The sequence below is a fragment of the Neophocaena asiaeorientalis genome, unplaced genomic scaffold (assembly GCF_003031525.2).
Source record: "Neophocaena asiaeorientalis asiaeorientalis breed wild unplaced genomic scaffold, Neophocaena_asiaeorientalis_V1.1 scaffold78, whole genome shotgun sequence".
Classification (NCBI taxonomy): Eukaryota; Metazoa; Chordata; class Mammalia; order Artiodactyla; family Phocoenidae; genus Neophocaena; species Neophocaena asiaeorientalis.
In genome coordinates, this window is record NW_020175018.1 from 12379604 (window position 1) to 12406567 (window position 26964).

At 56.6% G+C, this 26964-nt stretch overlaps 1 protein-coding gene across 1 annotated transcript in view; it reads right to left on the bottom strand.

The window, feature by feature from the left end:
* NIBAN2 (niban apoptosis regulator 2) overlaps nucleotides 1–22582 on the bottom strand; it is a 50260-nt gene extending 27678 nt beyond the window's left edge. The window contains exon 1 of the mRNA XM_024762205.1: nucleotides 22350–22582. Within this exon, the coding sequence (XP_024617973.1) occupies nucleotides 22350–22404 (55 nt within the window). The 5' untranslated portion in view covers nucleotides 22405–22582. The remainder of the gene's footprint in view (nucleotides 1–22349) is intronic.
* Between the last annotated feature and the right edge of the window lie 4382 nt (nucleotides 22583–26964).

Below are 26964 nucleotides of genomic sequence, written 5' to 3' on the forward strand. Positions count from 1 at the left end.
AGAGTTGTCCAAAGTACCACCATCTCCATCATCTGCCTGGCACAGCCAGGGAAGCCTGAGGTCCAGAGCAGTGGAGACACTCTCCCAGTGTCACACAGCATGTCCTGACAGAGCTGGGTCGGCATGCCAGCCCTCAGTGCCCGGCCCAGGGCCTTTCTGCTCAACGCCCCGTATTATTATTACTAACACATAACAGCAACAGCCGCTCGCTCAGCAGCTCCTCTGGACCCAGGACGGCTGCACATTACATGAGTTACTCTATGTGTTGTCCCCACTTTGCATAGTAGAAAACTGAAATTCAGAGAGTTTAAGTGACTCCTCCAAGGACACACAGCTTATAAATTATACGGACCCAGAACAGTCTGAGTGTTAACAGGGGACAAAAGTTTGGGCAAATGCATCTCACCCCCACCTTCCAGACTGCCAGCCCCTGGGGCGCCCCACAGCACTGGCCCTGTGGGTGGCCGACGGGGCTCCTGTAATCAGGGGACGAAGCTGGTGGAAGGCGGGTAATGACAGGTTCCATCGGCCAGCAGGAGAGGAGGGCTGGCAGCCCACCCGTGAGAAGAGCCTGAACCAGCAGCTGGAAGCCTGCAGAGCCAGGAGGGGACAGGACAGCTGGGTGCCCCCGGCCAGGCCAGTCCTTGTCCATAAGGGCGACAGCACCGGGCGAGGGACTGATCCAGGGTCACCCGACTTCTGGAGCCAAGAGGATTCCCACCCCAGCCGTGTCCTGCTCCCCACAGCAAGGCCATCAGGGTGAGGTGGGCGTCCCAGCTGCCCACGGGCTGGTCGAGAGGCCAGTATAGCTCAGTCCACCTCCACACCAGGCCCCTCCCATCGTACCCCTGCCACGGCCCCAAAATTTCTACCCCCTCGGCTTCCCGTTTCCCTCTGATCCTTCCCACACACAGGAACCACGGGGATCTTTTTGTTACAGCTCTCACCCTGAATCTCCCCTGCTCAAAAATTTCCACAGTTCCCACTGCCTTTATGACAAAGATCAAGCTCCTCGGCGTGCCCGCAGACCCCTGGGTGCCCTTCCTCCCCGTGGGGTCCCTCCGGGTCAGGGACACCCCTCCCTTCTCACTCTCCACCGCACCATCCCTTCCCCCGGGATGTCCCCAGGCTGGGTGGGACCTCCCCCTTCTCCCCTGATTGCACAGTGGGTAAGGCCTGTGCCCTGTCTCATACCCCCAGGCAGTACCCACCACATCTGGGACAGGACCTGGCACAAAGGAGGAACAGGAAGGAAGCCCCGAGTGAGAGGCCAGAGGCAGAGGTCCTGAGCCGGGCCCGGCCCTGCCCCGCCCCGGTGGGGAGCCACCGCCCACACTGAGCAGCGCAGCTCCACACCCGCCCCAGAGATTCCTCAGCACAGAAAGGGATGCCCGAGCCGGGGCCATGAGAATGTGCACCATGCTGCCCTTCCTCCTGGGGAAGGTGGCTGCCACCCTCGAGGCTTCCTCCCTGCTGGCCGCAGGGACCCTCTGCTGGGTCACCCCTTCCCTGGGGCCAGTTATGAACAAGGAAAAGCCTCACTCTGTAATCCAGCAGCCCCCAGCACGCCAAGGCCCGGCAACAATGGACACCTGACAGTGCGCCGGCTCCGTGCTTCACGTGGGACATCAAGACAGCCCCGAGAAGGAGGGTCCTCATCACCCCCGAGGACAGAGCGGGAAACGGAAGCATGGGGCAGCCAAGGAGCCTACCCGGCCTCACACAGCTGGTGAAGCAAAATGCCGGCTGGTGACGCCCAGCGCCCTGCAGGGGGATCTGCCACACTTTGAGCCCTGGCAACAGCCCCAGCAAGTGGGTACAGGTATCACCCCCACTGAGGACACAGAGGCTGTAAGGCCCAGTGGCTTGTCCAAGGCCAGCCAGCTGTCAAGTGGAGAACCCCAAATCCAAGCTGGGACTCGAACCCAGGCTCTCTGGGCGGTGGAAACGTACCGGAGACAGTCACGCGAAGCATTTTGTAAAGGCTCTCGCCGGACCCCAGAGACCAGGGCTCATCCATCACCGAATTCTCAGCACCTGCCATGGGGCCTGGCACACTGCCGCCCGCAAACATCACGCCAACCGCCCGCAAACATCACGCCAAATCAGTTTCTGGATCTCAATCCTCCCTCCCTCCCCAATGTCCCACCTTCCCACCTCCACGCTTTCACTTGTGCTGTGCCCTCTACCTGAAGCTCCCTTCCCCCTCTTTTCCACAGTTCAGACTCCTAGCCACACTTCAGGGCCCTACTCAGACATCATCTCCTCCATCACAATGCTTTGCGGTTTCCCATTTGCACGGAATTATAATAATAAGTGGGGCATGAGCTAATGCATGTAACATTTAGCCCAATGCCAGCCACGAAGGCAGCTCCCATCTACGTTAGCAATTATCGTCAACATTATTTCATTCAACCCTCACCCAGATTTACTGTTAAACCCATTTATAGATGAGGAAACGGAGGCTCAGAAACGTGATTTCCCCAACCTCACACAGGCAAGAGCAAAACCGGGACGTGAAGCCGAGCCAGCCTCTGTTCACCACTCCACCCCAGTACCTAGAACTGTGCAAGTCAGGAGTCCCTGTTGACTCTCTGGCAACATTTCCCCACTCGCCTGGCAGCTCCCCAGGTCAGGGTGGCATCTCGGTCACATCTGTATCCCAGGAGCTCAGCGCGGCACCAGCCTTGGGAGAGGAGAGTGGGTTTCTCACAGAGGCAGGTGTGTTCTGGGGCCAAGCTCGAGGCAAGAAGCAAACGCGGAGCTCAGAATGGCCTCTCTGGGCCTTATTTTCCTCGTCTGTAAAACGGGCATAAGGTGATAGTTTCCCCCTCCCTCCTCACTCAGTGACTAGGGGTCCTCGGGAGATGTTAGCTTCTGTCGTTAACAGTCAAAGCGCCCTCAGGAGACGTTGGTTTTGCTGCTAACAAAGGGCCACGTGAGCCTTATAAAGGTTCGTGGCTGTGATCTTAACCTTCAGCACCTGTGGAACCCCTGCTCTAGCGTGTTCCCTCATTAATGGGCCAGGCACATACGCTGAAAACAGGCCACCGGACCTGGGAAGGGCCCTCTGAGATCAAGTCCAAGCTCTCCATTGGACAGATGGGGAAACCAAGGCTGGGGGAGTGGGGAAGAGGCAGCCAAGGCCCCCTTGCCTTGTCAGTGGCCCAGCTCCTCCTGAGAGCAGCCTGGGGAGAGGAGTCTGGGGCTTCAGCACCCAGTGAGAAAAACTGCCTCTGGTCTTGGGGTCTCTGGCCTGGAACCCTCTCCCTGAGCCCACCCTCTCCGCCTGGCCATCTCCTCCCCCCGCTTGGACGTCACCTCCTCAGGACCACCCCCGCCAGGACAGGTCCAGTGCCCCGAAGTCTCCACCACCACAGCCTTGATGGGTTTTGCAACCACCGTGACCGTCTGTGGGGGGCAGGGGGCGGTGGTGACACAGAGACCCAGCGCCAGGCTCACGTCTGGCCCAGACGGGTGCTCGACAAACGAGTGCTGAATGAACAACCCGCGGTGGAAGGCCACCCAGTTTCAGATGCCAAAATGGTGGCCCCGGAGGCCTGGGAGGGAGGCTGAGCTGGGTAGAGGCTGAGCCGGGTCTCCCGGCACGAAGGCAGCTTTGGGGCAAGGCAGCGGGACCAGGAGGGGCCGGCCAGGATCCCTTACAAAGCTGCCTTTAAAGCTCTTCTCGGTTAGCAAATATTTAACCACGGCTCAGCGACCCAGGTCTGGTGGGAGAGCATGCTCAGATGAAGGAGGGGGATGGAAGGGGGAGCGAAGTGGAGGCCCAGGGAAATGCCCCACCCTCCAAAGGCAGACCGCAGACCCGCACCCGCCAGGGGCTGCCCTTCCCTTACACCTCGAGGAGGCTGCCTTAGTGGGAGGAAGTCGATTCCCATCTTGACACAAACAGAAGGAAACAAAGGCCCTCTCATCCCCTCCAGCCCCTCCCTCCCCGCCTGGCAGAGCCCAGAGTCGGCTGTGGGCACCCGGGCACCCGACAGTCGGTGGCTTGTTCTGGGAGCCCAGACCCAGGAGTGCCTGCTCTCTGGGAACACAGACCCAAGCTGGGGCAGGTGGAGAAGGGGTGCCAAGGCCCCCCTGCAGGGGGACCGGCCCACCCACACCTGCCCTGCGCCACTTCCACTCTCATTGGTCTCCAGAGGCTGGTGTCCTGCACCAGGCCCTGCTACGGCCAAGGCCACATCCCAGGCCAACAGAGCCATGCAGGATGGAAAGGAAGGAGCAGCCTCCTGAGACTGCTCACCCGCTCCACTTTGCCCATCCTCCTGCCCCAGAGAGCCCTGGCTTGGGAGCCAGACAGACACGGAACAAACCCCAGCTCCGTGGCCCGGTGCCTCACTCCGTATTCTCCTCCGTGCACTGGGGATAATCAGCTTCTCCCTCACGCCAGGCACAGAGGCGGCTGACCTGTGACGGTGATATTGTAAACACCGACCTCCATCCCGCTCACACCCAACCCCCGTGCCTACTGACTTCTCAGCAACAACCCTCACCTGCGTGCTCTTCTTTTCTTCCTTGCCACGCCCACTGGAGCTTGAGTCCTCTAAGCCTGGGCCCTGGCCATCTGTCAAAACTGCCCCCAGGCCGTGGCGCCCCTCAACACACGCCTGCTCTCCGCCCACAGTGCAGAGCGCTGAGGCTGGACCGGGCGCCCAGGGCACTCTGCCACGGCACCCTCACGCTGGCGGGTGCCCACCACAGGCCCGGACCCCTGTTTGAGAACCCACCGCCAACTTTCCCCGTAGCGCCCAGACTAGAGTTAGACCCTGAGATCCCCGGCAGAGCTACTCGCTGCCTGAGCCCCTCCTCCACGACCAGCCTGACAGCCAGCATCACCACCCAGCCCCTCCCACCAGCCACCAAGAGGCAGGGCGCTGGGGACAGCCTGAAATCCACGTCCTCCGTCAGTCAGCTCAGGATCAACCAAAATGGGAGCTGGGCGCAGCACCAAGGACAAGTGAGGGTCTCCAGGGCTCCACCGTGCTGGCCGAGAAAGGTTTTGTGTTGCCCTCATTCATCCATTCATTCATCAACCACGGGGCACTGGGCATTCAGGAGTGAGTTAGACAAACCCACTCCCTGTTGTCTAATGAGGGAGACAGACTGTCAACAAAACCTACAATGGGGCTGGGAGCAGCAGAAGAACCCAGAGGAGGGGCAGCTAACCCAGCCTGCAGCGTCGGGGAGGGCTTCCAGAAGGAGGCGGCACCCGAGACATGAAGGGGTGCTGGCAAGGTGAAAGAGGAGGTTTGGGCAGGGAGAGCATGCCAAGCAGAAGACACAGGAAATGCACAGATTCAGACAGGCGAGAAAATATTCATCTGTTCCACAAACATCTCTGAGTACCTTCCTGTGTCGAGAAGGCACTTCCACAGAACAGTGTGGTGTCAAGGTTCTAGAATTTGATCTCAGTTCAAATACTAACCCCACTGCTCACTGACTGTAGGGCTTTGGACATGTGGCTTAATTCTCTCTGAACTTCAGTTTCCTGGGCCGTAAAAATGGGAGTAACAGTGGTACCCGCCCCACCGCATCGGGTTGTCATAAGGATTCAATGAAACGAGTAAAGCCACAGAGCCCGAGCAGATGGGGGCTCGTATCGTCAATGATGATGCCTGAGTAGCTGAAAGCAGTTCCACCTGCCCGAGTGTCGGTGGCCGGGGGATGAGTTGTCAGGTGGGCAGTGGGGTCTTTCACAAGCTCAGGGTCCCACAGTGTGTCCACCCGTGCCACTGGCAATTTTCTGTGATGTGTTTCGTGCCATGAAATGGGGACCAGAAAAGTGGAATCAAAGCAGCAGCTACCCGGTCGCTCTGCAGGCCATGCAGAGGATGGGAAGGTAACACGCTTGGGGTCCGGTCTTCCTGGGCCCTTGTCCCTCAGAGGTTAACTATTCAGAAAGGAGAAGTGGACGGAGAAACATCAACGAAGATTCAGAAAGCAAACACCCAACAAACCATAAGCCACCAGACCTCGGTGGACCACAGCTCCCTCCGCTCCACGGCACTGCAGCTGGGCAAACTCCTTGTCTCTCTGAACCTGCACTTCCCACAGGTAGCCTCACAGAGTGGACAAGGCCAAGGGCGAGGCTAGATGGGAAAGTGCTTTGAACTCCACCAGGGCGGGACCACAGTGTCTTGCTTTCCTGGTATCTTGTGTTTATACCTCTCTCTCTTTTTTTTCTTGTCTTACTGAATTGACTAAGACGTCCAGATCAGTGCTAATGAAAATACCTCCATGGTTTCAACATCAAGTTTGCTCAGGCTTGCTCAGTATGTGACAAATGATGCTGTAAAGGGCTGAGCACCAGGTAAGGACTGTTAAGGGGAAAAAGGGAGGACGTAGCTCAACTCCCAAAACAAAAGAGTTGGATAATTCTCAGGAAAAGAGATGCCGTGGAAAGCCAGCCATAGCCAGGCCCCGGCCGAAATGGAGCCTGTTCTCGAGTGACCCACCCACGGCAGACAGGACTCCAGAAGGGGCTTTCCATCTCAGGTGTCCAGTGGTGGGACAGGTGGCCCCTATAGAGTAGGGAGCTCCCCGTCACTGGAGGTATACAAGCAGAAGCTGGATGGCCAATTGGCAAGGAGGCTATGGAGAAGATTCTGTCCCAGGAGAGAGGTTAGCAGTAACTACACAAACAGACAGGGACTTCCCTGGAGGTCCAGTGATGGGAGACTCCACACTTCCACTGCAGGGGACACAGGTTTGATCCCTGGTCGGGGAACCAAGATCCCGCGTGCCACGAGGCTGGGCCAAAAAAAAACAAAAAAGATAAAACACAGACAGACCCAGCTCTGCTACTGACCATGAACTTCCCAAGCCTCAGTTTCTTTATACATAAAATGGGGGTAAAAATAGCACACACCTCAAAGAGTTGCTGTGAGGACCAAATAAGAGAATGTGTGAGCAGCGTGTGGCACTCGGCCTGAGTGTTGGTAAGAGCCCGATAACTGTCAGCTGCCATTCTAACAATCAATCACTAGTAAGTGCCAGTTACTCTGGCCAAAGCCTAATGGAAAAAAGGCTGGGGACCTCCCTGGTGGCGCAGTGGCTAGGAATCTGCCTGCCAATGCAGGGGACATAGGTTCGAGCCCTTGTCTGGGAAGATCCCACGTGCCGCGGAGCAAATAAGCCCGTGCGCCACAACTACTGAGCCGGAGCACCTAGAGCCCGTGCTCCACAGCGGGAGAAGCCACCGCAACGAGAAGCCCACGCAACGCAATGAGGAGTGGCCCGCGCTCACCCAACTAGAGAAAGCCTGTGCTCAGCAACAAAGACCCAACGTAGCCAAAAATAAATAAAATAAAATAAATAAATTTAAAAAAAAAAAGAAAGGTCCAGAGGGAAGTGGGGTGGGAGCAGGGAGAGGGCTCAAGGCAGGGAGGGAGCAGCAAAAGGAGACCAGCCCAGGAAGGGAGGGAGAAGGAAGATGAGCCACGATGAAAATCCACTCATGTGCTCGCTGCTGGGCCAAAAGGAAACCCAATCCCAGGCTGGAATGCCAGGGATCCTCGGCACGGAGAGGCTTCATGCAGATAGAAGATGGAAAGTTTATCCAAATAACAAGACTCCAGCGGGCTGCCCTCCTGAGCCAGCAAAGGACACAGGCCCTGCCCCACCCCGGGGTCACCAGCTGCATGTCTCCTCGGGCTCCAGCAGGCCCAGAAGGGAGGGTACAAGGGCAAATCCCCTGGGAGGCCCTGCCAGCTTCACATTCCTTGTTCCAGGTGCCTGCATGCCCCCCACCTGTGCATCATGGGAAACTCTGCTCTCGGCCAACAGGCCCACGTTCTGTGTCTGCTTCTCCGGGGGTCAGTTGAGGGTGAGTGGGGACGGGCTCACTGTCTCCCCTGGCAGTGATAACAGATTCCAAGCCCCGATTTCCAGGCGGTGATGCAGGGTTAAGAGTGCTGGGGCCTGGGATTTCCCTGGCGGTCCAGTGGTTAAGGCACTGCGCTGCCAACGCAGGGGGCGTGGGTTCAATCCCTGGTTGGGGAACTAAGATCCCACATGCCACGTGGTGCAGCCAAAAGATTTAAAAAAAAAAAAAAAAAGCCCTGGGGCCTGAGTCCGGGCACCTGACCGTGACTGGGTGACCCTGGCCAAGTTCCTCACCCTCCCAGGCTCTCCAGCACGTCTGTCCAGTGAAGGGGCTGGACTCCATTGGGCTGGACCCTCAAGCCCTTCCTCAGACTGTGTCCCTGACAGCCACACACCCCCATTCAGGGCAGAAGCCCGTTAGTCATCAGCATAACTCTGCTTTCCCAATGAACTGGTGTCTGTTTCCCCCACGAGGACAGGGACCCCGTCTGTCTCACTCATGACCTATCCCCAGCACCAAGCACAGCACCGAGCACATAAAACCTGTCCCCGGCTGTGAGATTACACCAGAGCCCTCGATTCGGTCTCCCAGGCATCTTACGACACAGGAAAAGGTTGGGGTTTTCCAGAAAAGCCAGCTCAGGCCTGGGGACAGACCCTTCCCAGCCCCGGAGGCAGTGTTTGCCAGGGGCTCCTCTCCAATCCCAGTAGAGCGCTTCCTATACAGGTGGGGCCTCGCACCTGGAGCCGGCCAGGCCAGCCCAAGGTCACACCTCAGCAGCAGAAAAGGTCACCACCCCGTCAGGCAAACCGAGCTGTCACCTAAGCTTGGATCCTCAGTTTCCTCTTCTGGCAGCTTCTGTCAAATGATACAGCACCTGCAAAGGGCCTGGGAAACTGGAGCTGAGCAGGCCCTGCACTTGAGCCTGGGGTGAGGTGAAGGGACGGAGGCGGGTGTGTCTGCGGGACTCTCACCTGGGGCCGGCAGGTCACCCTGCTTCTGTGTCCCCCATGAGAGGAAGACCCCAGCCCCACGGCGGGGTGGGGGACAGATGTACCAGCACTTTGAAAATCAACCACCGAGGTAGTGCACACGAGGGGCACTGCGGCCATGGCCAGCAAGAACCACGGCAAGACCAATTTCTGGGCAATTCTGGTTCCCCCAGATACCTGCACTCTCTCGGCTCTGGGGCTCTGCAGAGCTGCCCCTCTACCTATGACTCTTCTTTCTTCATGCCTTGGGTCTCACCTAGACATCCCCTTCCCCAACAAGCCTTCCCTGACCCTCCAAGTCTGGGTCACTGCCGCTCCCTTGGCTCCCAGAGATGCCCTCGCTCCCCACCTCGGCAGGGGTTCCATGCTGGGTCCTTCCTCCCAGAAAGGGGTCCTTGGGAGGATGAGGACCATGGTTGCCTCCCCATCCGGCACCCCCAGCCCCACACACGACCTGGCACCGAGCAGGCTCTCAAACAATGCTGGGATCGATGGATTAATCCCATGGAAATGATTAAGGCTGTCCCACAGAGCACTGCCTGCAACAACGAAAAACAGAAACCACCCAAGTGCCCAGCGATAGGCGTTTGGCTGAGCAAGGTAAAAGGCAGGCTATTGCGGCCATGATGGAATATTCTGTAGCCATTCTACGTGCCTCCGGGGGATGACCAGGGTGCAGATGCCCACAGCCCACTGCAGATTTTCATCTTCTTCCTGTTACTTCTCTTTATTTTCTAATTTTTCTTTGATATTAGATATTGCTTATGTAATGACAACAACAATAAAAGGGGGGCTCTGAGGAAGCTCAGAGTTGAAAGGTGCAGCCTCCAGGACCTTTGTTGGATGCTGGCAGGTGGGAGCCATTGTGGGTCTGAGGGGGAGGTCAGAGCTCACTACCAAGACCCGACTTAATAGCATCCTGTCGCTCGAGTCCAGTCTGCCAGGGCTCCTCTGGTAGGGAAGCCCTGACCTTGGCGGGGGCGCCGGACCCCAAGGGCAGAAACTCTCAGCTCTGAGGGTTCACCTCGTGCCAGGCGCCAGGCATGGCTTCCGTCATAAAGCTCACAACACTGCGAGGCGGTTACGCCATCCCCACTTGACACGTGGGGAAACAGAGACACAGAGAGCTGAGGCCACAAGGCAGAGGGGGAGCCCTGAGCACTGCAGAAAGGGGGCCCCGAGCCCAGCCTTCCGCCTCACACACCTTCAGCAGCCGACGTCCAGCTCTAAGCACCCAGCGGGCCTGCGCATCACACGGGGGCCTGGGCCACGTCCTGGCCGGAGCAGTGAGTGGGGTGTCTAAGGGCTGGAGGACTGGTGGGTCACAGACCCGCCCAGCTGGATGAGAACAGCACGTTCCTCTCGCCCCACTGTTCCCACCACGCCCACCTGCACTGCCTGGCACAGAGAGACTCCACGCTGGAGAAGCAATCCACCACTTCCCGGTGTGAACCCCCCGAGTCTCATCCATCCACCCACCCCCGGCAAAATCTCTATTGACATGTTGATCAATTTCCTTCTATGTTTTTTCTACACCTGCACAAACATACATACTTGCCGACGTACAGCACCTCTTCACTTTCAATGGCTATGCAGTCCCCAAGGCTGGTGGTCACTGTCCTAAAAGCCAGATGACATCCCAAGCCCTGGGAGGGCCCAGCAACAGGACCCTGGCCTGTCACAGCATGCCTCCTGGACAGACCCATTTTCCTGACCAGGAACTGAGACACCAAGAAGGGAAGGGACTTGGGCCACTTTGGAGGACTCTGGGAGAGTCCCTGGGCCACCAGGAGCCTGTTTCCTCATGTGACAGGAGGGCAAATAACAGGCATCGCTGAGAGATCGGGCGGCCGAGCTCCTCCCGGGCCTGGTGCAGGGCCCACGTAGGCGAGCTCTCTCGGAGCGTGGTCATTTCATCAGGATGTGCCCTCTGATAATTAGTTAATTAATGGTTGGCCAGAACCACTTGTTCAGCGCATCCCTCCAGCCAAACCTTGAGCTCTACATGGGCAGGGCCTGGGCCAGCTTGGTTTGGGTGCCACGCTCACAGTGGGCCCTCAGTCAAGGTGTGCCCCTGCACCTGATGCACAGTGAGTCAGTCGGGGTGCCAGGACCCAGGCGTCCCATCCCCAGCCTGTCACACCAGGGCTTAGTCCCAGAGGCCCAGCGCCCAGAGAGGTCGGGAGCCAGGGGGAGGGTCGGCCCACCCAAGATCAAGTCCCTGGGCCCTGCCTCTCCCAGCCTCACCCTTGGGGCTCAAGGACAAGAACAAAAGACTCAAAGCCAGTGAGTCAGACTGAGAGGAATACACGCCAGGAGAGAGGAAGCAGCGTGTGCGCGGCTGCAGGCACGCCAGGCCTGTGGTCTCAGACCAAGGTGGGGGGCAAACACTCCTTCCAGACGGGCAGAGGGGAAGTCAGAACCAGCCAGGGCCGTGCCCCTGCCCACGTCTGCCCCGCCCCTCCATACCCCCCAGCACACTCTCTGCACCCACCAGACCCTTCATCCAAATAGCTTCAGGTCCCTGTGCTGCGAGATGGAAACCTTGCAGGACATTTACTCATTCATTCACTGCTAAGGAATTAATTTAAAGTAACAAATTTTAATTATAGCTATTGATTACTGAGCATTTACTATGCCCGGCACTGTGTTAAATGCACATAAATGTAACTGATAAATGCACATAATGCAATTTAACCTTTACATTAAAAGCATATCCCATATAATAAGGGAAGCAGTATTATCATACCCGTTTTACAGCTGGTGAAACCAAGGCATCGAGAACCACAGTAACTGTCCTAGGGGCACCTGGCTAGTAGCCAGTGGAGCCAGCTCTGTCCCTCGAGGCCACACTGCCTGCCTCGTACTGCTCATATCACAGACAAGAACCGAGGACCACAGCCACATGAGGCACCTGGAGGAGGCCCCCACCCAGCCTGCCACGAGTGGGTCCAGGGAACAGCACTCCTGGCTGCAGGCTTAGTCCGTGGGTCCTGCAAGGCCTCTCAGGGCCTAGAACTTGGCCCAGAGGACCCCCAAGAGGCTCTCGCCCAAATCTTTCATTGAACCCCGGTGGAAAATGAGGCCCAGCGTGGAGGCTAGGCCGAGCTCCCCTCCACGGCGCTGGACTCTCAGAAGCCACAAGGGGGACTCAGGAAGAGGGGAGGGGAGTCGCGGGGCTCTGCCCCTAATCACACAGGAAGTCTGCTGAGCCCCACCCTGGGGGGCTCCAGGCCTGACTGCGGCCCGGCCCCCAGCCTGCAGGGCAGGCCCCAGAAGCACCTCCTCTCAGATTCTGCCACAATTTCAACAGGAAAACAGGAAAGCTGAGCTGGGTGGCCTGCTACAGCCCAACTCGGAGTGGAGGTTTGTCTCCCAGGAGCAGGCAGGCCTGAGAAAGTAACACTTCTGCCCTGAGAAGGGGGCCTCACCTCTGGCCACAAAGACTCAGGTCAGGGTGAGAGAAAGGGCTCGCTGTGTTCAGCCACTCAGCCCAAATCGTGTCCCACCCCGTGCCCCCCGGCCACCCTCCTTGAGAGATGGAATCGCCCCCATTTTCCAGACGGGGGAACTGAGGCCCAGAGAGGGGAAGCCCCCTGCCCAAAGCCCCACAGTGAGCCGTGACTGTACTGAGCAGAGCCCGGAGGGCTGCCCTCGGCCGGGCTGAGCAGTGGTCGTCCTGGTGGATCAGGCCTCTCCCCGCTCCTTTTCCTGGCAGCCTGAAATATGGCAGTGGGGGTGGAGGGGAAGGTAGCTTGGCTTTTTTTTTAATCCTCCACAACACCTAGCTGTCTGCATGTGGACAGGCCTGGGCTGTCTCCTCAGACACAGGCCTATCTGTGAGGCCAGCACAGGGCCGCTTCTCTCATAGAGGGCTTGTTTGTTTACTCCGTTTTCAAAATTATAACCTTTACAGCCTCACCCGGGCCCATCCCTCCTTCCTGACCAGCCTTTGCTGTCTGGGGTGTCCAGGAATGGAAAGGGCCCCAGGTTCCCGTCCCAGGTCTGCAGCCTCTGAGACCCTGGGAATGTCCTTTCCTCTTTCTGGGCCTCAGTTTACTCACTTATGAAATGGAGGAGGGGATTGGTCAGATGACTGCAGAGGGTCCTTCCTGGCGAGCAGGGAGGTCTGGGCCAGAAAAGGAAAGCAGCCACGGCCCATCAGCAAGCTCCAAACTCAGGGCAAGGGGGGAATCTGCAGCCTGAGCAGGCCAGGCCGCGAGCGAACCTTCCACGCTAACCGGAGCTCCGCAGCCCAGCGGGGCCCAGACTCCCCAAAGCTTCAGCCCTGTTCTCTTTCCTCCCCTTCCCACTCCTCTCCAGCGAACACCTCCAAAAAAACAAACAAAAAACAAAAACGGAAACAGAACTGCAATTGTCAGCCCACTCCCCTCTGGAGGTCCCATCACTCCTAAAATCCCTGGCGGGCAAATGACACTGCTCCCCCAAGGACTCAGCTAAATGGAACTGCCACTTACCCAGCGGGTTCCATGTGCCAGGAGCAACTGCCTCCCAGAATCTTCACATGCCCCAGAGGCAGGGATCACCTTCCCGTTTTACTGAAGGTGGACAGTAACTTGCCCAAGGCCACGGGGCCTTTGCTGGCAGAAGCCAGTTGCCTCCTGGTCAAGGCCAGACATGCTGCCCCTTGAGTTGGGCTGACCAGATTTAAAACCAATATGCACTTTAGAAAACATAAAGATCCACTGTCTTTGTAACACAAACCACATTGCGTTCAGCTTCATGGAAGCGTCTTGGATGGCATGAGTCCCATGAGATCAGGGCTCGCGTCACTGCTTCATCCCCACCACAAGACAGTTTTCAGAGTGGGCTCTTTCCCTCCACAGCAAGATGGCATCACACAATAAATAATTGCTGGGGCTTCCCTGGTGGTGCAGTGATTGAGAGTCCGCCTGCCGATGCAGGGGACACGGGTTCGTGCCTCGGTCCGGGAGGATCCCACATGCCGCGGAGCGGCTGGGCCCGTGAGCCATGGCCGCTGAGCCTGCGCGTCCGGAGCCTGTGCTCCGCAACGGGAGTGGCCACAGCAGTGGGAGGCCCGCGTACCGCAAAAATAAATAAATAAATAATTGCTGGGCACCTGCTCTGTGCTTTCAACACAGCCCAAGGCCTACAGGCTCCCAAGGGGTCAGAGCCAGGAGGGTACTAGAGGTTGTGCTAGTGCCCCATTGCACAGATTGGCAAAACAGGGCCAGAGAGGAAGAAGGGCTTGCCAGAGGTCACCTGGCACCAGCCCTGAGACTCTTGCCTCCCAGGCTGCACCCATAAATGGCTCCCGGCAGGTGGGAAGGATTAGAGGCAGGTAAATAAAGCACAAGAGGGTGAGTAGCTTCCTGCCCAAGGGACTCCTCTTCTAGAAGATTCTGGCTTCACAAACTTGGCTGGACACAAACAGCTCTGTCAGGCGTCGGGAGGAAGAACAGCAGCTGTGGCTGGCTTGGCCACAGATGTGTGGGTGGGAAAGTGGGGTTCACAGTTTCCAAACCACAATTCATTTTTCCTCTGCCCCTCCTGGGTGCCTGGTTACCCACTGGAGCCCCTGGCCCTGCAGGTGGACCCTGCACCCTGGCCCATGCCCTGCACTTTTGTTTCCCTGAGAGGAAGGACTCCCTCGGCCAGTGTCCTATCGAGGATGATGTGCAACAGTAATGACTGGTCATAACAGGAGCCAGCACTTCCCACATCAGCTCGTTGATCCCTCACAATAACCGAGCACATCTGGGCTACCTTAGGCCCACTTTACAGATGAGGAACCTGAGGCCAGGGGAAGGGAAGGCACCTGCCAAACGACGGGGCAGTTGAGACAAGGTCTCGAAGCCGGGTCCCCAGAATCCAGGCCCGCCCTCCTTCCACTCTGCCCCTGGAAGCAAAGGTTCTCACACTCAGAGCTGCTGCGGAAGGGAGTGAGTCTCCTGTCATCAAAGGAATGGGAGCAGGGGGAGCTAGGACCCCTGGCTACCTCAATAAAACAGTCTATGGGGGGTCCATCAATCCCGCAGGGCCAAGAACAGGCACCAGATCTTCCCAACCTCACACATCACCATCACCAAGGCCTGGTTGCTCCATCACCCCTACACACACACACACGCACGCACACACACACACACGCACACACACACACACACACACACACGTCCCCTGACTGTACCCCATCCGCACTGGTTTGGGCCCCTCTCACCCACCCTCCTAGGCCTCCCCAGGACACTCAGGACAAAGTCCCCTCTTCTCTAGGGCCAGCCTATGTGGCTCTCTCCTCTTCACCCCATTACCCCCCTCACCCACTGGGCCAGTTCCCCTCTCACACTTTCCTGCTGAAGATCTCCCCCCCGCCCCCCTGCCTCGAGAACACTCCTCACCCTGAAGAGGGACAGCCAGCCAGGCAGCGCCACATGGGCAGGGACTGCGTCAGAGTTCGGGTATCAGTGTGTCCCTGGTGTCTAGCACAGTGCCTGGCACACAGTAGGAGCTCAGTAACTATTGACTGAATGAATAAAAGAATGACCAAGTGTGTCTGGGGCAAGAGCTCATCACATGCCTGTGGGCTCTCACAGGCAGGCAGACGGCGACCCTCTCCCTCAACTTCTTACATCCAAACCCACCCAGCCCTGCCTTTAGAAGGTACCTAAGACCACTAGGAAAAGGTTTTCAGAGACAGAGAACTCCCATAAGTAGATACTGGTCTTAGGGGGTCACAGATGGGAAGAAAAGGCACAGAGAGGCATAGCCATTGGTTCAGAGTCACACAGCAAAAAGTCAACAGGACCAGGCTCGAGACCCAGATCAAGCAAATAATTCTGGACACGTGGCCAGGCAAGGGGGAGTGAGTTCCTATCTGTCTTTTGCCCCTTCATTCCTGGGCCCTGCCCAACATCGGACACAGAGTAAGTAATGCCGTTGACTGACTCTCCTGTGTGACCACAGCCCGTCTCACCACCCTCCAGGTGCCTGCTGACCGCTGCAGATATCCAGGGCCACAGGCTGGTGCTCCTCAACCTGGGGCATGCCAACTTCCTGGAACACATGGCAGGGGTCTGGGTGCCTGAGGCTACAGGACAGACCTGGCCCATCTCCCTCCAGGTAATGTCCTGGAGCTACCATGCACTGTGTTCTCACCACTCACCAGCCCCATGCTGCACCGTGCAGGGGCTGTCACTCTTGACTCTACGCCCTGAGAAGCCAGCACTCTCATCCTCTTTAACGGAAGTAAGACACTGAGGCTCAGAGAGGGTGGCCAACCTGTCCTCAAACACCATTGAGTGGCAAAGCTTGGACTCGCACCCAAGCAGTCTGAGCGCTCAGCCTTGCCCAGACCTCTGGACTGCCTGCTTCCTTCTAACTTACCATCCACTGTGTCACCAGGCTGGTCCCTTCACCTCTGTGGGCCAGAGGTAGCACATCTCCAAACCGAGATGGTTCCCAGGGGTGGAACCAGCTGCCCTGGAGAGATGGGCACTTCCTGTTCTTCCAGTTTTAAAATCTGGGAGATCAGAAGATTGCAGTGTTCCATGACTCAGGCCTTAAGATTCTATCAGAAGAGGGGCATGGCTCTGCTCCACCCTCGAGGGTTTTAAAAGGCATCTGCCTTCATGTTTCCTTCAAACTCTGCCCAGCACCTTCGACAGAAAACCCTTCTTCCTCAGGCAGGGAAGTCGGTGGGGGTGGGGCAGGGGAAGGAAAAGCAGCTCAGGAATTTCTGTGACCGACCGCAGGAGGATGCTACGAGGAGACCAGGGCTGGAGTGAGTCACGAGCTCTGCCTGCCTGCGGAGGAGGAGGGGGCGCCGGCAGGAGGGCAGGACTGGCCAAAGGCAGACTTGAGTCCAGCCGAGTAAAGACGGGAGGACAGATGTGTGCAACCCAGTCTCTGACACATGCCGCTCTTCCCACTCGGCCCCTGCCACTAACCTGCTCGGCCCCGCACCCCTAACCACTGGCCGGTAAAATGCTGGGGAGGGAGGTGGAGGGTGCAGGTGCAAAGAAACAAAGGAAGGCTTGGCACAGAGTAAGTGCTCCGTTAAGCGATGGCTAATCTTACAGGTTCAGAGCCGGGGGCAGTGCACTCCATCACCTACCATCCTCAGGAAGGAGACAAATCAGTGGACTCCCTGCAGGCTGCAGGCTGGGGAAGCGGCAGGACCTACGTGGTCACACCCAGACGCCATGGGCATCAGTCCGTGTCCCCAGCTCACCGGCAGCTCCTTTGAGCAGGCTCCCAAAGAAAGATGCTCAGAGGTGTCCGGGCCTCCCAGGAACGGGCCTTCCTTGAAATGCCCAGGTTGGTGGAAGCAGGCTGGGGGGTGGGGAGGGGGCGTAGGGCAAGAGGATGAGTCTGTCTTCAGCAGGGAAGCTGACCAGAGCGGGAAAGGAAACAAACACAGTGACTCAGTTTGCCCCTGAAAACCACCTATTTGGTCACAGCGGAGCATGGCAATGTCCTACATTAGGGGAAAGGCTAAGAAAAACGTCTGCATGGATGGCCTCAGGTGGAACAGATGTAGCTTTGGAGGACGCTTCCAGGGATGGTCTAATGACCTGGGAGCGATGTTTACTATGAATCGTTTAGTGCAAGGAGCGAGGCACAAACTGAGTCATGGCCTCAGCAACGTGTAATAAACACAGAAGGGAAATACCACGAAAGAATAAAGTTACTGCAGGATGGTGGTGAGTGACTCCTAATTTTGTCTCTAACCCTCGTTCCTCAGGTGGCAGGAAGGGAGGCCCATGGCCCAGTTTGGGTTTAGAAAGGTCTCTTTGGCAGCGTGTGTGGGAAGGATGGAGGGGTGAGATGGGAGGCAGCTCTGAGCAGGTGAGTCCGGAGCTCAGGCCCCAGCAGTGGGAAAGGAACAGACAAGTGGAGGCTGGATGGAGGGGGAGGGCAGGGTCAACGCCAACAAAAGCACGTTATGTAAGACGACACAAGAGGAGGGCAGAATCCCCAGACGCTTTACCCCCAGGGGCTGACCCAGACCTTGGCTAAGGGCAGCAGCGAAGGGGGGGGTGGTGGAGCACTGCTTCCGGCCAGCCTGGGCTCCCTGAAAAGCCCACAGCTGCATCCAGGAAGCCACGCACCTGGGTGGGGGGGTGGCCAAATGCAGACCCCTCCACCCCTAAACTCCTGGGACCTTCAACCACTGCCCGAATGAGGAAAGGCAGTTTTTTAAAATCAACTTGGAGGAAAGATATTAATTATTCTGTTCAATAAATTAAAAAGATACCCCCTTTTTCATATCTGATTGTCAAAAGGGGTGATAATACTTGGTACTGAAGTACCACATGCTGTCAAATGTTTACAGCCTTTTCAGAGGCTCTGTGTCAACACATCAAAACATGACCCAGCAGTTCCATTTTGAGGCCGCTCTGACACCGGAACCTGGCGCAGGATATGTGCAAGGAGGTTCGGGCAGCACCGTGATTACTAGCAAAACACTGGAAACAACCCAACGTCGGTTAACGGGGATCTGGGTAAATAAACCTTGCCACGCACAGAAAGAAGCCCACCCACAGAAGAAGGCAGACTCACGTGTTCTGACATGGAAGGGTATCCACAATATACTGAGTGAAACAAGTCAAACCACAGAAACATATAATTGGACCTCTTTCTATAAACAGAGTTAAATGTATATGTACACAGATGGGCGTTTGGAAACAGTGACACACCAATCTTGAGGGATTTCTTCTGGGCAGTGGGATTGAAGGGAGGGAAGATGGAAGAGCTCTGCTTTTTTCATTTTCCACTCCCACATTGCTTGCGTGTGTTACTTTTGCAATCAGACGACATTAGCAGTGCCGCCTAGAGTTGGGAAGGACTGAGGGGGAAGCGGGGGTGACTACTAATGGGTGGAGAGTTTCTCTGATGGGTGACGTAATGTTCTAAAATCGATTGTGGGGAAGGTTGCACGACTGTGTGAATATACAAAAAAACCATTGAATGGTACACTTTAAGTGGGTGAATTGGCTGGCAGGTGAATTGCATTTCAATAAAGCTATTTAAAATAAGAATTAGCAAGGGGAAAGGTGAGGCCCGCAGAAGGGAGGAGCACAGGCCCTAGCAAACTTCTGTACTAGCGCTCTCCGGTAATAAACCTTAAGGGCACTGTGTGTACGTGTGTGTGCTGGGGGGAGCGGTTTCTTGGCCCCCACAATTTCATCTTGATCAACAGAATTTCTGGAGCAATGATTGAGTCTTTCAAGTCCGTCCTTGAGGCAGAGCCCCCATCCCCCGATCCACACCAAGCAGGGCCAGGTTTCCTGCTAAGGGCATGGCACCCAGCCCCTACCTGCATACCTCGAGCAACAGTGAGCTCACTCCCTCACCTGCTCCATCTTGGTTTACGTGGCTCAGACCATATGCAAAGAACCCCTCTTACAGCACTGATAGAAGCCAGTGGGCACTTCCACTCTTGTTCTTGTCCTGGCCTCTGTGCCAGGTAGAAGGTGTGAGTTGGCCTAACCCTACCCCCCACCTCTCCACGTCTTAGTTCTTTCCTTGTCATATGGGTCCTCCCCTCACTGCTCTCTGGACCCACTCCAGATAGCCCACAGCCATCTCACACATATGCCAACACAGAAGGTAATCAAGGTTTCTAAAAACCCAGGTGGATTCTTGCATCCCAGAAACCAGCATCAACCCTGACCCCAGGGACTGGACAAACCTCAGAGAAACAGGACCTAAACCACAGCTACAGTTGCATGCTTCAAACTCCAAACACCTGGCCACTCTCAAGAACAGAGGGTAAAGAACAATCTCAATAATAATGGCAGTTGTTTGCTAAGTACTTACTATGCCCCAAGCACTGGGCCAAGTTTCATTATTCCCATTCTACAGATAAGAACACTGAGATTCAGATGCTGGCCCAAGGTCATGCCAGCTAACATGCTATGGAGTCAATGTTGGGACAAATCAGCTGGCTCACATCTGAGGAGATTTGTGGGGAAACTTTAGGATGGTTAGGCCCTCAGAGCTGGAAGGGACTATGGCCCGCAGGGAAGACACCCTTTCAGTCACAGTGAGAAACAGACTCACTGTTTCTTAAAACTCACTTTTTTAAAAGAGAGTTCTTTTTAACTCACTTACTTAAAAGAGAGTTAAGTAAGCAGCTGCCTGAGGTTACGCAGGCCTCCTGGCTCCCAGGCCAGGGTTCTTCCTCCACACAAACTCCCTCATGAAAGAAGGAAGAGAATCATCCTGCCACTAGCCCCACGGGGCCGCTGGTGTGAGAACAAGCCCCTGCTTGCCAGGAGCTTTGAAATCTCAGGATGAAAGACGCCGTGATGGCAAAACAGCTCCATGGGCAGGAGCGCGCCTGACCCCTGCCAGGACTTGCAGGCTGGAACTCACCTGCTCACCTCCTCAAGGCGGGTGCAAATCCCGGGAAGCCACTGGCCAAGCCACAGAACCCAACCAGGAACAGGCCTCGGAGCTCAGAGCACAGCTGACTTCTCTATGGCGGCCGGCCCTGCGTCCCCGGGTCGGAAGGGCTCTGGAATTTTAATTGTCCTGCGGGAAAGTGCTAGCTGCTCTAGCTGCTTCGTGGGTGGGGTGAGGACGATGCGAGGATCACTGGAGGTGGCAAAGCACACCCCCATTCCCCACAACAGAGATTTCCAAGGCAGCTCCCTCCTGTGGGAGGGGGCTGGAGGCTCGCTGGTTTCCTCCCCTCCCACTCGGTACTGCAGGAGCCCCCTCAGGTGAGTCTGGACCAGGAATTTGAGGCATTTAAGGAGGGTTATTAATAGCACTGAAGTGTTGAGAAGAAAGAGGCCAGCAGGCTCTGAGTGCGCACAGCCCTCTTCCACCAAGCTTGGCATCCACAAAACAAACCCAGCCCTGTCCGGGAGAGGACACTTCACCTTCTGTGGCCTCAGTCTCCTCTCCTGTGAAGTGGCAGTTCTCAGCCCAGGAGGCGGGAAGAGGGGGAGAGCCAGAGCTGGGTGTGGAGGGAGGAAAAATCCCACCAAAGAAGGCGCAGCACACCCCAACCAGGCCGGGTGAGGGGCCCCAACAGGAGGTCGTGAATGGATGGACTGTTACAGAGGCCCAGAAGGCTGCCACCAACAGGGAGGGGACAGGAAGACTCCGCCCAGGCCTTCCTCCTCCCAAAGTCCAGGCCTGTCCTACAAGCAAGTATTCCAGGACTTAACCCCCTGCTGGTCTGACGCTGGAGAGAGTCTGACTCATTTCTTCATCACCCTCACCACTGGGCCCCGGCCCAGGCCTGGCACAAAGGGGGATTTCAGGTCATGAGCCCAGAACCACAGTCACAGGACAAACCTTTGTGCCCAGCTGGGGTGGGAACCCGGCGTTAAGGGACCCCTGGTTTCTGTTCTCCAGGGGTCTGAGTGGCAGAACTCAGCTTCTCCAACTCTAGAGAACTGCAGGACACATCATGATAAGTGTAGGCGGACACTGTGCTCTGGGTCCACCAGACAGAGAAAGGCAGATTCAGCCAAGAGGAACGGGCTCCTCTTTCCATAGGCTTCCCCCTCCATCCTACATGGACCAGCACCCCATGCACTGGGGTCTCCTCTGTGCCAGGCTGTGCTAAGCAAGTTATGTGAATTAGCTCACTGAAGTCTATTAATAAGGAAGAAACCATTCACCCCATTTCGAAGAGAAGAAAACTGTGAGGGGCCAGGACATTAGGAGACTTGTCCAAGATCTCATGGCTGCGAAACAGATGCTGGGGTTCCACCCAGGCAGCCTCACGCAGAACTGAGTTTCCCAGGCAGCCAGAGGGTCTCACCCTCTCTCTCCACTCTCTGAGTTTTGGGGAGGAGGAACCCAGGACCCTGCTGCAGTCCCTGGGCTTCCCCAGGGAGGGGGGAGGGGGCAGCTGCCCTTCTGAGAAGTGGCCACCGTGCAAAGACGGCTGAAGGAGGGGGCTGAGGAGGCTGGGCTCCGGCCCTGACCAGCCCCCTAAACAAGCTGGCAGCAGGAGCACCCCGCTGTGCCGAGTCCAAGGACAGGGATTCTGACCCACCGCTCCTGTGTATCCCTCCTATCCTAAGCCCACTCCCCAGGCTCAGTCTCAGGCCTTGATGGGCCAATCCCCTGGAAGCCTCGGCCACGTGTACTGGGGCTGGGGCCAGGGCGAGTGGGGGACTGGGACAGCTAGGGAAGGTCAGGACACGCTGGCCGAGTGGGCCTGGACCGCTTCCGGGCGGGGATACCCAAGGTTAAGAGGAGGCTGCGACCCCTCCCATAGCTCGACTGCGGTAGTGTGTTGGGGGATCCGACGAGCCCCGGCTCCAAGGGGTGGGTGGGAGTTCGAGTCCCCCCAGGAGGGGGAAGGGCGGCCTCAGAAGGGGCCGAGAAGGGACGCTCAGACGTAGAAGAAACACGCTTGGACAACACTCTTGGTCCCCCAGCCACTCCCGCCCTGCCCGGGGCCTGACTCTCCCGAGACCCCAGCAGGCTGGCCGGGATGGGGGCGTGGCCGGGGGCTCCCCGCCGGACCCCCTGCGCGCGCTGCGCTGCGCGGGACTCACCTGCGATGTGCTGGCGCCTGGCGTCGTCCAGGTGCGTGGACAGCACGTCCCCCATGGTGAGTAAAAGCCGCGGCCCGATCCGGCCGCCGCCTGCCGCTGCCCGCGCTGCTCAGACGGGCGCCACTGGCGCCATGGAGCCGACCAGCCCTGCTCCCGCCGCTCCTGCCGCCCCTGGCTGCGGCCTCGTCCGGCTCGCGCTTCGGCTCTAGCAGCGTCAGTCCGCGGACCGCCTCCGCCTCGAGCCCCAGCCCGTGGCCCAGCAACCAGAGAAGGTCGGAGAAAGGGAGACCGAGGAGAGACGCAGAGGGAGGCGCACCGGACCGTGATCAAAAGGAAGAAAGAGATGGGGCTGGTGGGGGCATCGGAAAGAACGGGAGTGCCTGGGGGGCTCCAGCCTGAGTGTCACCCCCTCCCCGACCCGCTTGGGAAGAGAATCACGCCGAGGAGGACGTAGGGGACCGGTAGGCGACGCCTAGGCGCACTCCTCCCGCCCCTGCTCCCCTTCCCCCAGCCCCGCCCGCCGCCGCCAGCCCTCAGGAAGTTCCCTGGCCTTGATCCGACCTGCCCCAGAAGGTGTGCCCTCCTGTCTTGCCCAATAGTGCAGGGAAAAGGGAGGTGGCAGGCAAGGCTCCGGCCCAAAGGCACCCCTGGTCCCAGTGCCAGGCGGACATTCCTCAGGCTCGGCATATGGGTGCTTCAGTTGGGAAGTGGTTTGTAAGACAGGGCAAGCCAGAAATAGAAAAAAAAAAGTACTTTACAGTTTGTAAAAGACTCAGATTCAAAACCCACCGACCAGCATGGACTTTGGGTACCGGGCCTGCGGGGCTGGGCATTGATTGGGTCACATGTAGCAGGGGAATGTGTTTCAATTCTACCCACACTATCCCCCAAGCCGGTAGGGGAAACAGGTTAACCCCTGGGATCCCCAAATCATGGACTGGGGTAGCAGAGGTCATCCTTTGGCCGCTGATGCTCAGACCTCCTGTACTGCATAGCAAGAGTCACCCAGTTTCTGCTTGCTTACTCCAGTGACTGAGTACTTAACTTGTCAGCGTGCCCCACCCTGTAATTGGACAGCTCTTATTGTAAGTGTGACATAGGCAGAAAATTATGGTAATAAAAATTAACTTTAGGGCTTCCCTGGTGGCGCAGTGGTTGAGAGTCCGCCTGCCGATGCAGGGGACAGGGGTTCGTGCCCCGGTCCGGGAGGATCCCACATGCTGCGGAGCGGCTGGGCCCGTGAGCCGTGGCCGCTGGGCCTGCGCGTCCGGAGCCTGTGCTCCGCAACGGGAGAGGCCTCAACAGTGAGAGGCCCGCGTACCGCAAAAAAAAAAAAAAAAAAAATTAACTTTACTGAGCACGGGTGCTTCAGTCCTGTCAACGCCACAGAAGGTAAGTTTGAAGTTGACTAATGTGATCTAGGCCAGTGGCCTGTTAGGAACCGGACCACACAGCAGGAGGTGAGCGGCGGGGGAGCGAACAAAGCTTCATCAGCTGCTCCGCGTCACTCACATTACTTCCTGAACCATCACTGCCATTACCACCTGAACCATCGCACCGCCCTGCCAAGTCCATGGAAAAATTGTCTTCCACGAAACCGGTCCCTGGTGCCAAAAATGTTGGGGACCGCTGATCTAGGCACTCTTCATGCGTTCAGTGATACATGCCTGCTCGCTAGGCCTTCTGCAAGACGCTGGGGATGAAAAGAGAGGATGCAAGTTGTTCTACCTGCTCTGGGACCCAGGACAAGTGGCATTATTGTGAACCTCAGTTTCCTCATCCGTCAACTGAGGATAATGATGCTTTGTTGTGAGGATTAAATGAGATAGCAGAGTGATTAGCACAGCACCTGGCACACGATGGGTCATCTCAGTAGACAGAACCCACCATTCTACTATTCATTACAGTCCCTGCCCTCGAGAGCATAGAGAAACTGGAGGAAGGAACAGAACATTCTGTCTTGAGGAAAATCACAGAAGGAGTAGTGCCAGAACTACAAGTTGGAAAAACCAGAATTTTGACAGCAGATACTGAGGAACAGCATTCCAGGGAGTGGGGAAAGCACAGGCAGAGGCACAGGCTTTGAAGAGCAGAATGTGTTCACGCAACAGAGAATTATCAGGTGGAGTTGAAGTCCAGCTGGCAGACATTATTAGTTTCCTTCTACAGACAGAAACTGAGGCCCAGAGAGGGAAAGTGACTTTCCAAGGTCACACAGCAAGGTGGAGGCAGAACCCAGCCAGAGGCCAAGTCAGCCGACACCCAGTGTCTGGTTCTCTCTGAGCCACCAGTGGTGCCGCTAGCCTTATTTCCTTTTTCCCATGGCCCAAACTATAGGGACTGGAAAGGCCTGCTCTGCTCTGGGAGGTGGGTAGATGGAGGTAGCTGACATCTGAACACCGCAAGGCATCTCCTCAGCTGGCCTGGAGGCCTGGGCCATTTGGGGTAGAGGTGGGGCCACAAGCCAGCCTTTTGCCAGGCTCCATGGTGCACACAGGCCTGGGAGCCCGGAGCACCCACACACTTCCCAGCGTGCCAGGCCCCTAGCCCAGAGGGCTCTCCCTCTTGGCTTTGAAGACCCTCTGTCACATGTCACCACCTAGCCCTTCTGAGCACCCATGGCCTCACATGTGAGACAAACAAGATCGTAGTAGTGGAAAGGCATTGTAAACATGTAAATAGCTCTCCCCAGACCTTAGGGCCAGTCCTCTCTAATTCAAGATTAGTTCAATTCACACACATAAAAATGTAGCAGGGTAGAGGGGAATTGACCGCAAAAAAACTCAGGGCCAAAATTTTGAGATGAATGGAAATGGTCTTTGCCTTGACGGTTACACAGCTGTACATATTTGTCAAAACTCATCAAACTATACAACTTAAAGGGGGTGCATTTGATTGTATGTAAATTCTACTTCAATAAAGTTGATTTAAAAATGAAAAACGGGGGATTCCCTGGTGGCACAGTGGTTGAGAATCTGCCTGCCAATGCAGGGGACATGGGTTCGAGCCCTGGTCTGGGAAGATCCCACATGCCGCGGAGCAACTAGGCCCGTGAGCCACAATTACTGAGCCTGCGCGTCTGGAGCCTGTACTCCACAAGAGAGGCCGCGAGGCCGCGATAGTGAGAGGCCCACGCACGGCGATGAAGAGTGGCCCCCGCTTGCCACAACTAGAGAAAGCCCTCGCACAAAAACGAAGACCCAACACAGCCAAAAATAAATTAATTAATTAATAAACTCCTACCCCCAACATCTTCTTTAAGAAAAAAAAGAAAAGAAAAACAGGGACTTCCCTGGTGATGCAGTGGTTGGGAGTCCGCCTGCCAATGCAGGGGACAGGGGTACAAGCCCTGGTCCGGGAAGGTCCCACATGCCACAGAGCAACTAAGCCCGTGTACCACAACTACTGAAGCCCGCGCGCCTAGAGCCAGTGCTCCACAACAAGAGAAGCCTGCGCACCGCACCGAAGAGTAGCCCCCGCTCGCCGCAACTAGAGAAAGCCCGCACACAGCAACAGAGACCCAACGCAGCCAAAACATAAATAAATAAAATTTTTAAAAAATAATAAAAATGAAAAACGGAGTTCCCTGGTGCCCTAGTGGTTAGGATTCCGGGCTTTCACTGCCCGTGGCCCTGGTCGAGGAACTGAGATCCCGCAAGCCGCACAGCAGGGCCAAAAAAATTAAATAAATTTTAAAAATAAAAATGAAAAACAAATATACGGAGCACCTGCTACGTCAGGCGCTATTGTAGGTGTTGGGGGTACATCAGTAAACAAGATAGTTAAGATCCCTGTGCTCACAGAGCTGGAGGGAGAAAGATAATAAACAAATAAGATGGCTTCGGGGAGTGCTAAGCATTAAGATGATATAATAGGACCAGGGGATGGAGTGACAGGTGTGGGGGGGTGCCACCTAGGAAGGTGATCTGGGAGGGTCTCTCGGAGGAGGTGACACTTTGAGACCTGATTGGCAAGAAGTTTGCTCCGTGAAGACCCAGGTATAGCTACCATTTATGGAGTGGGTACCACATCCAGGTATCACACCAGACGTTCCCCGCCTCATCTCACAGGGTCCTCGCAACTACTTTGTTGGAAGAATCACCAATTGTGAGGATTTTTAAAAGATGGTATTCCGTTGTATGCACTTAGCAATCCTTATTTAAACACTAGATAGATAGGTGGGCATGGAGAGGTCATGCCAGGTAAAGGTGACAGTGTGAGAAAAGGCAAGGACGACGAGTCCTTATGGGCCCCAGGGCCTGAGGGCTATTCCCAGACTCCTGCGGGGAAGAAAAGAGAGGGTCCCCTGCCATGGATGGGTGGGACGAGATGGGAGGCTTCCCAAGCATCCAGAACATGGGGTTTTTAACTTTATTCTGGGAAGATCGTAAAATTCTTTAAAAGTTCTCAACTTGGGGCTTCCCTGGTGGTGCAGTGGTTGAGAGTCCACCTGCCTATGCAGGGGACACGGGTTCGTGCCCCGGTCCGGGAAGATCCCACATGCCACGGAGCAGCTGGGCTCGTGAGCCATGGCCACTGAGCCTGCACGTCCGGAGCCTGTGCTCCACGACGGGAGAGGCCACAACAGTGAGAGGCCAGCATACCGCAAAAAAAA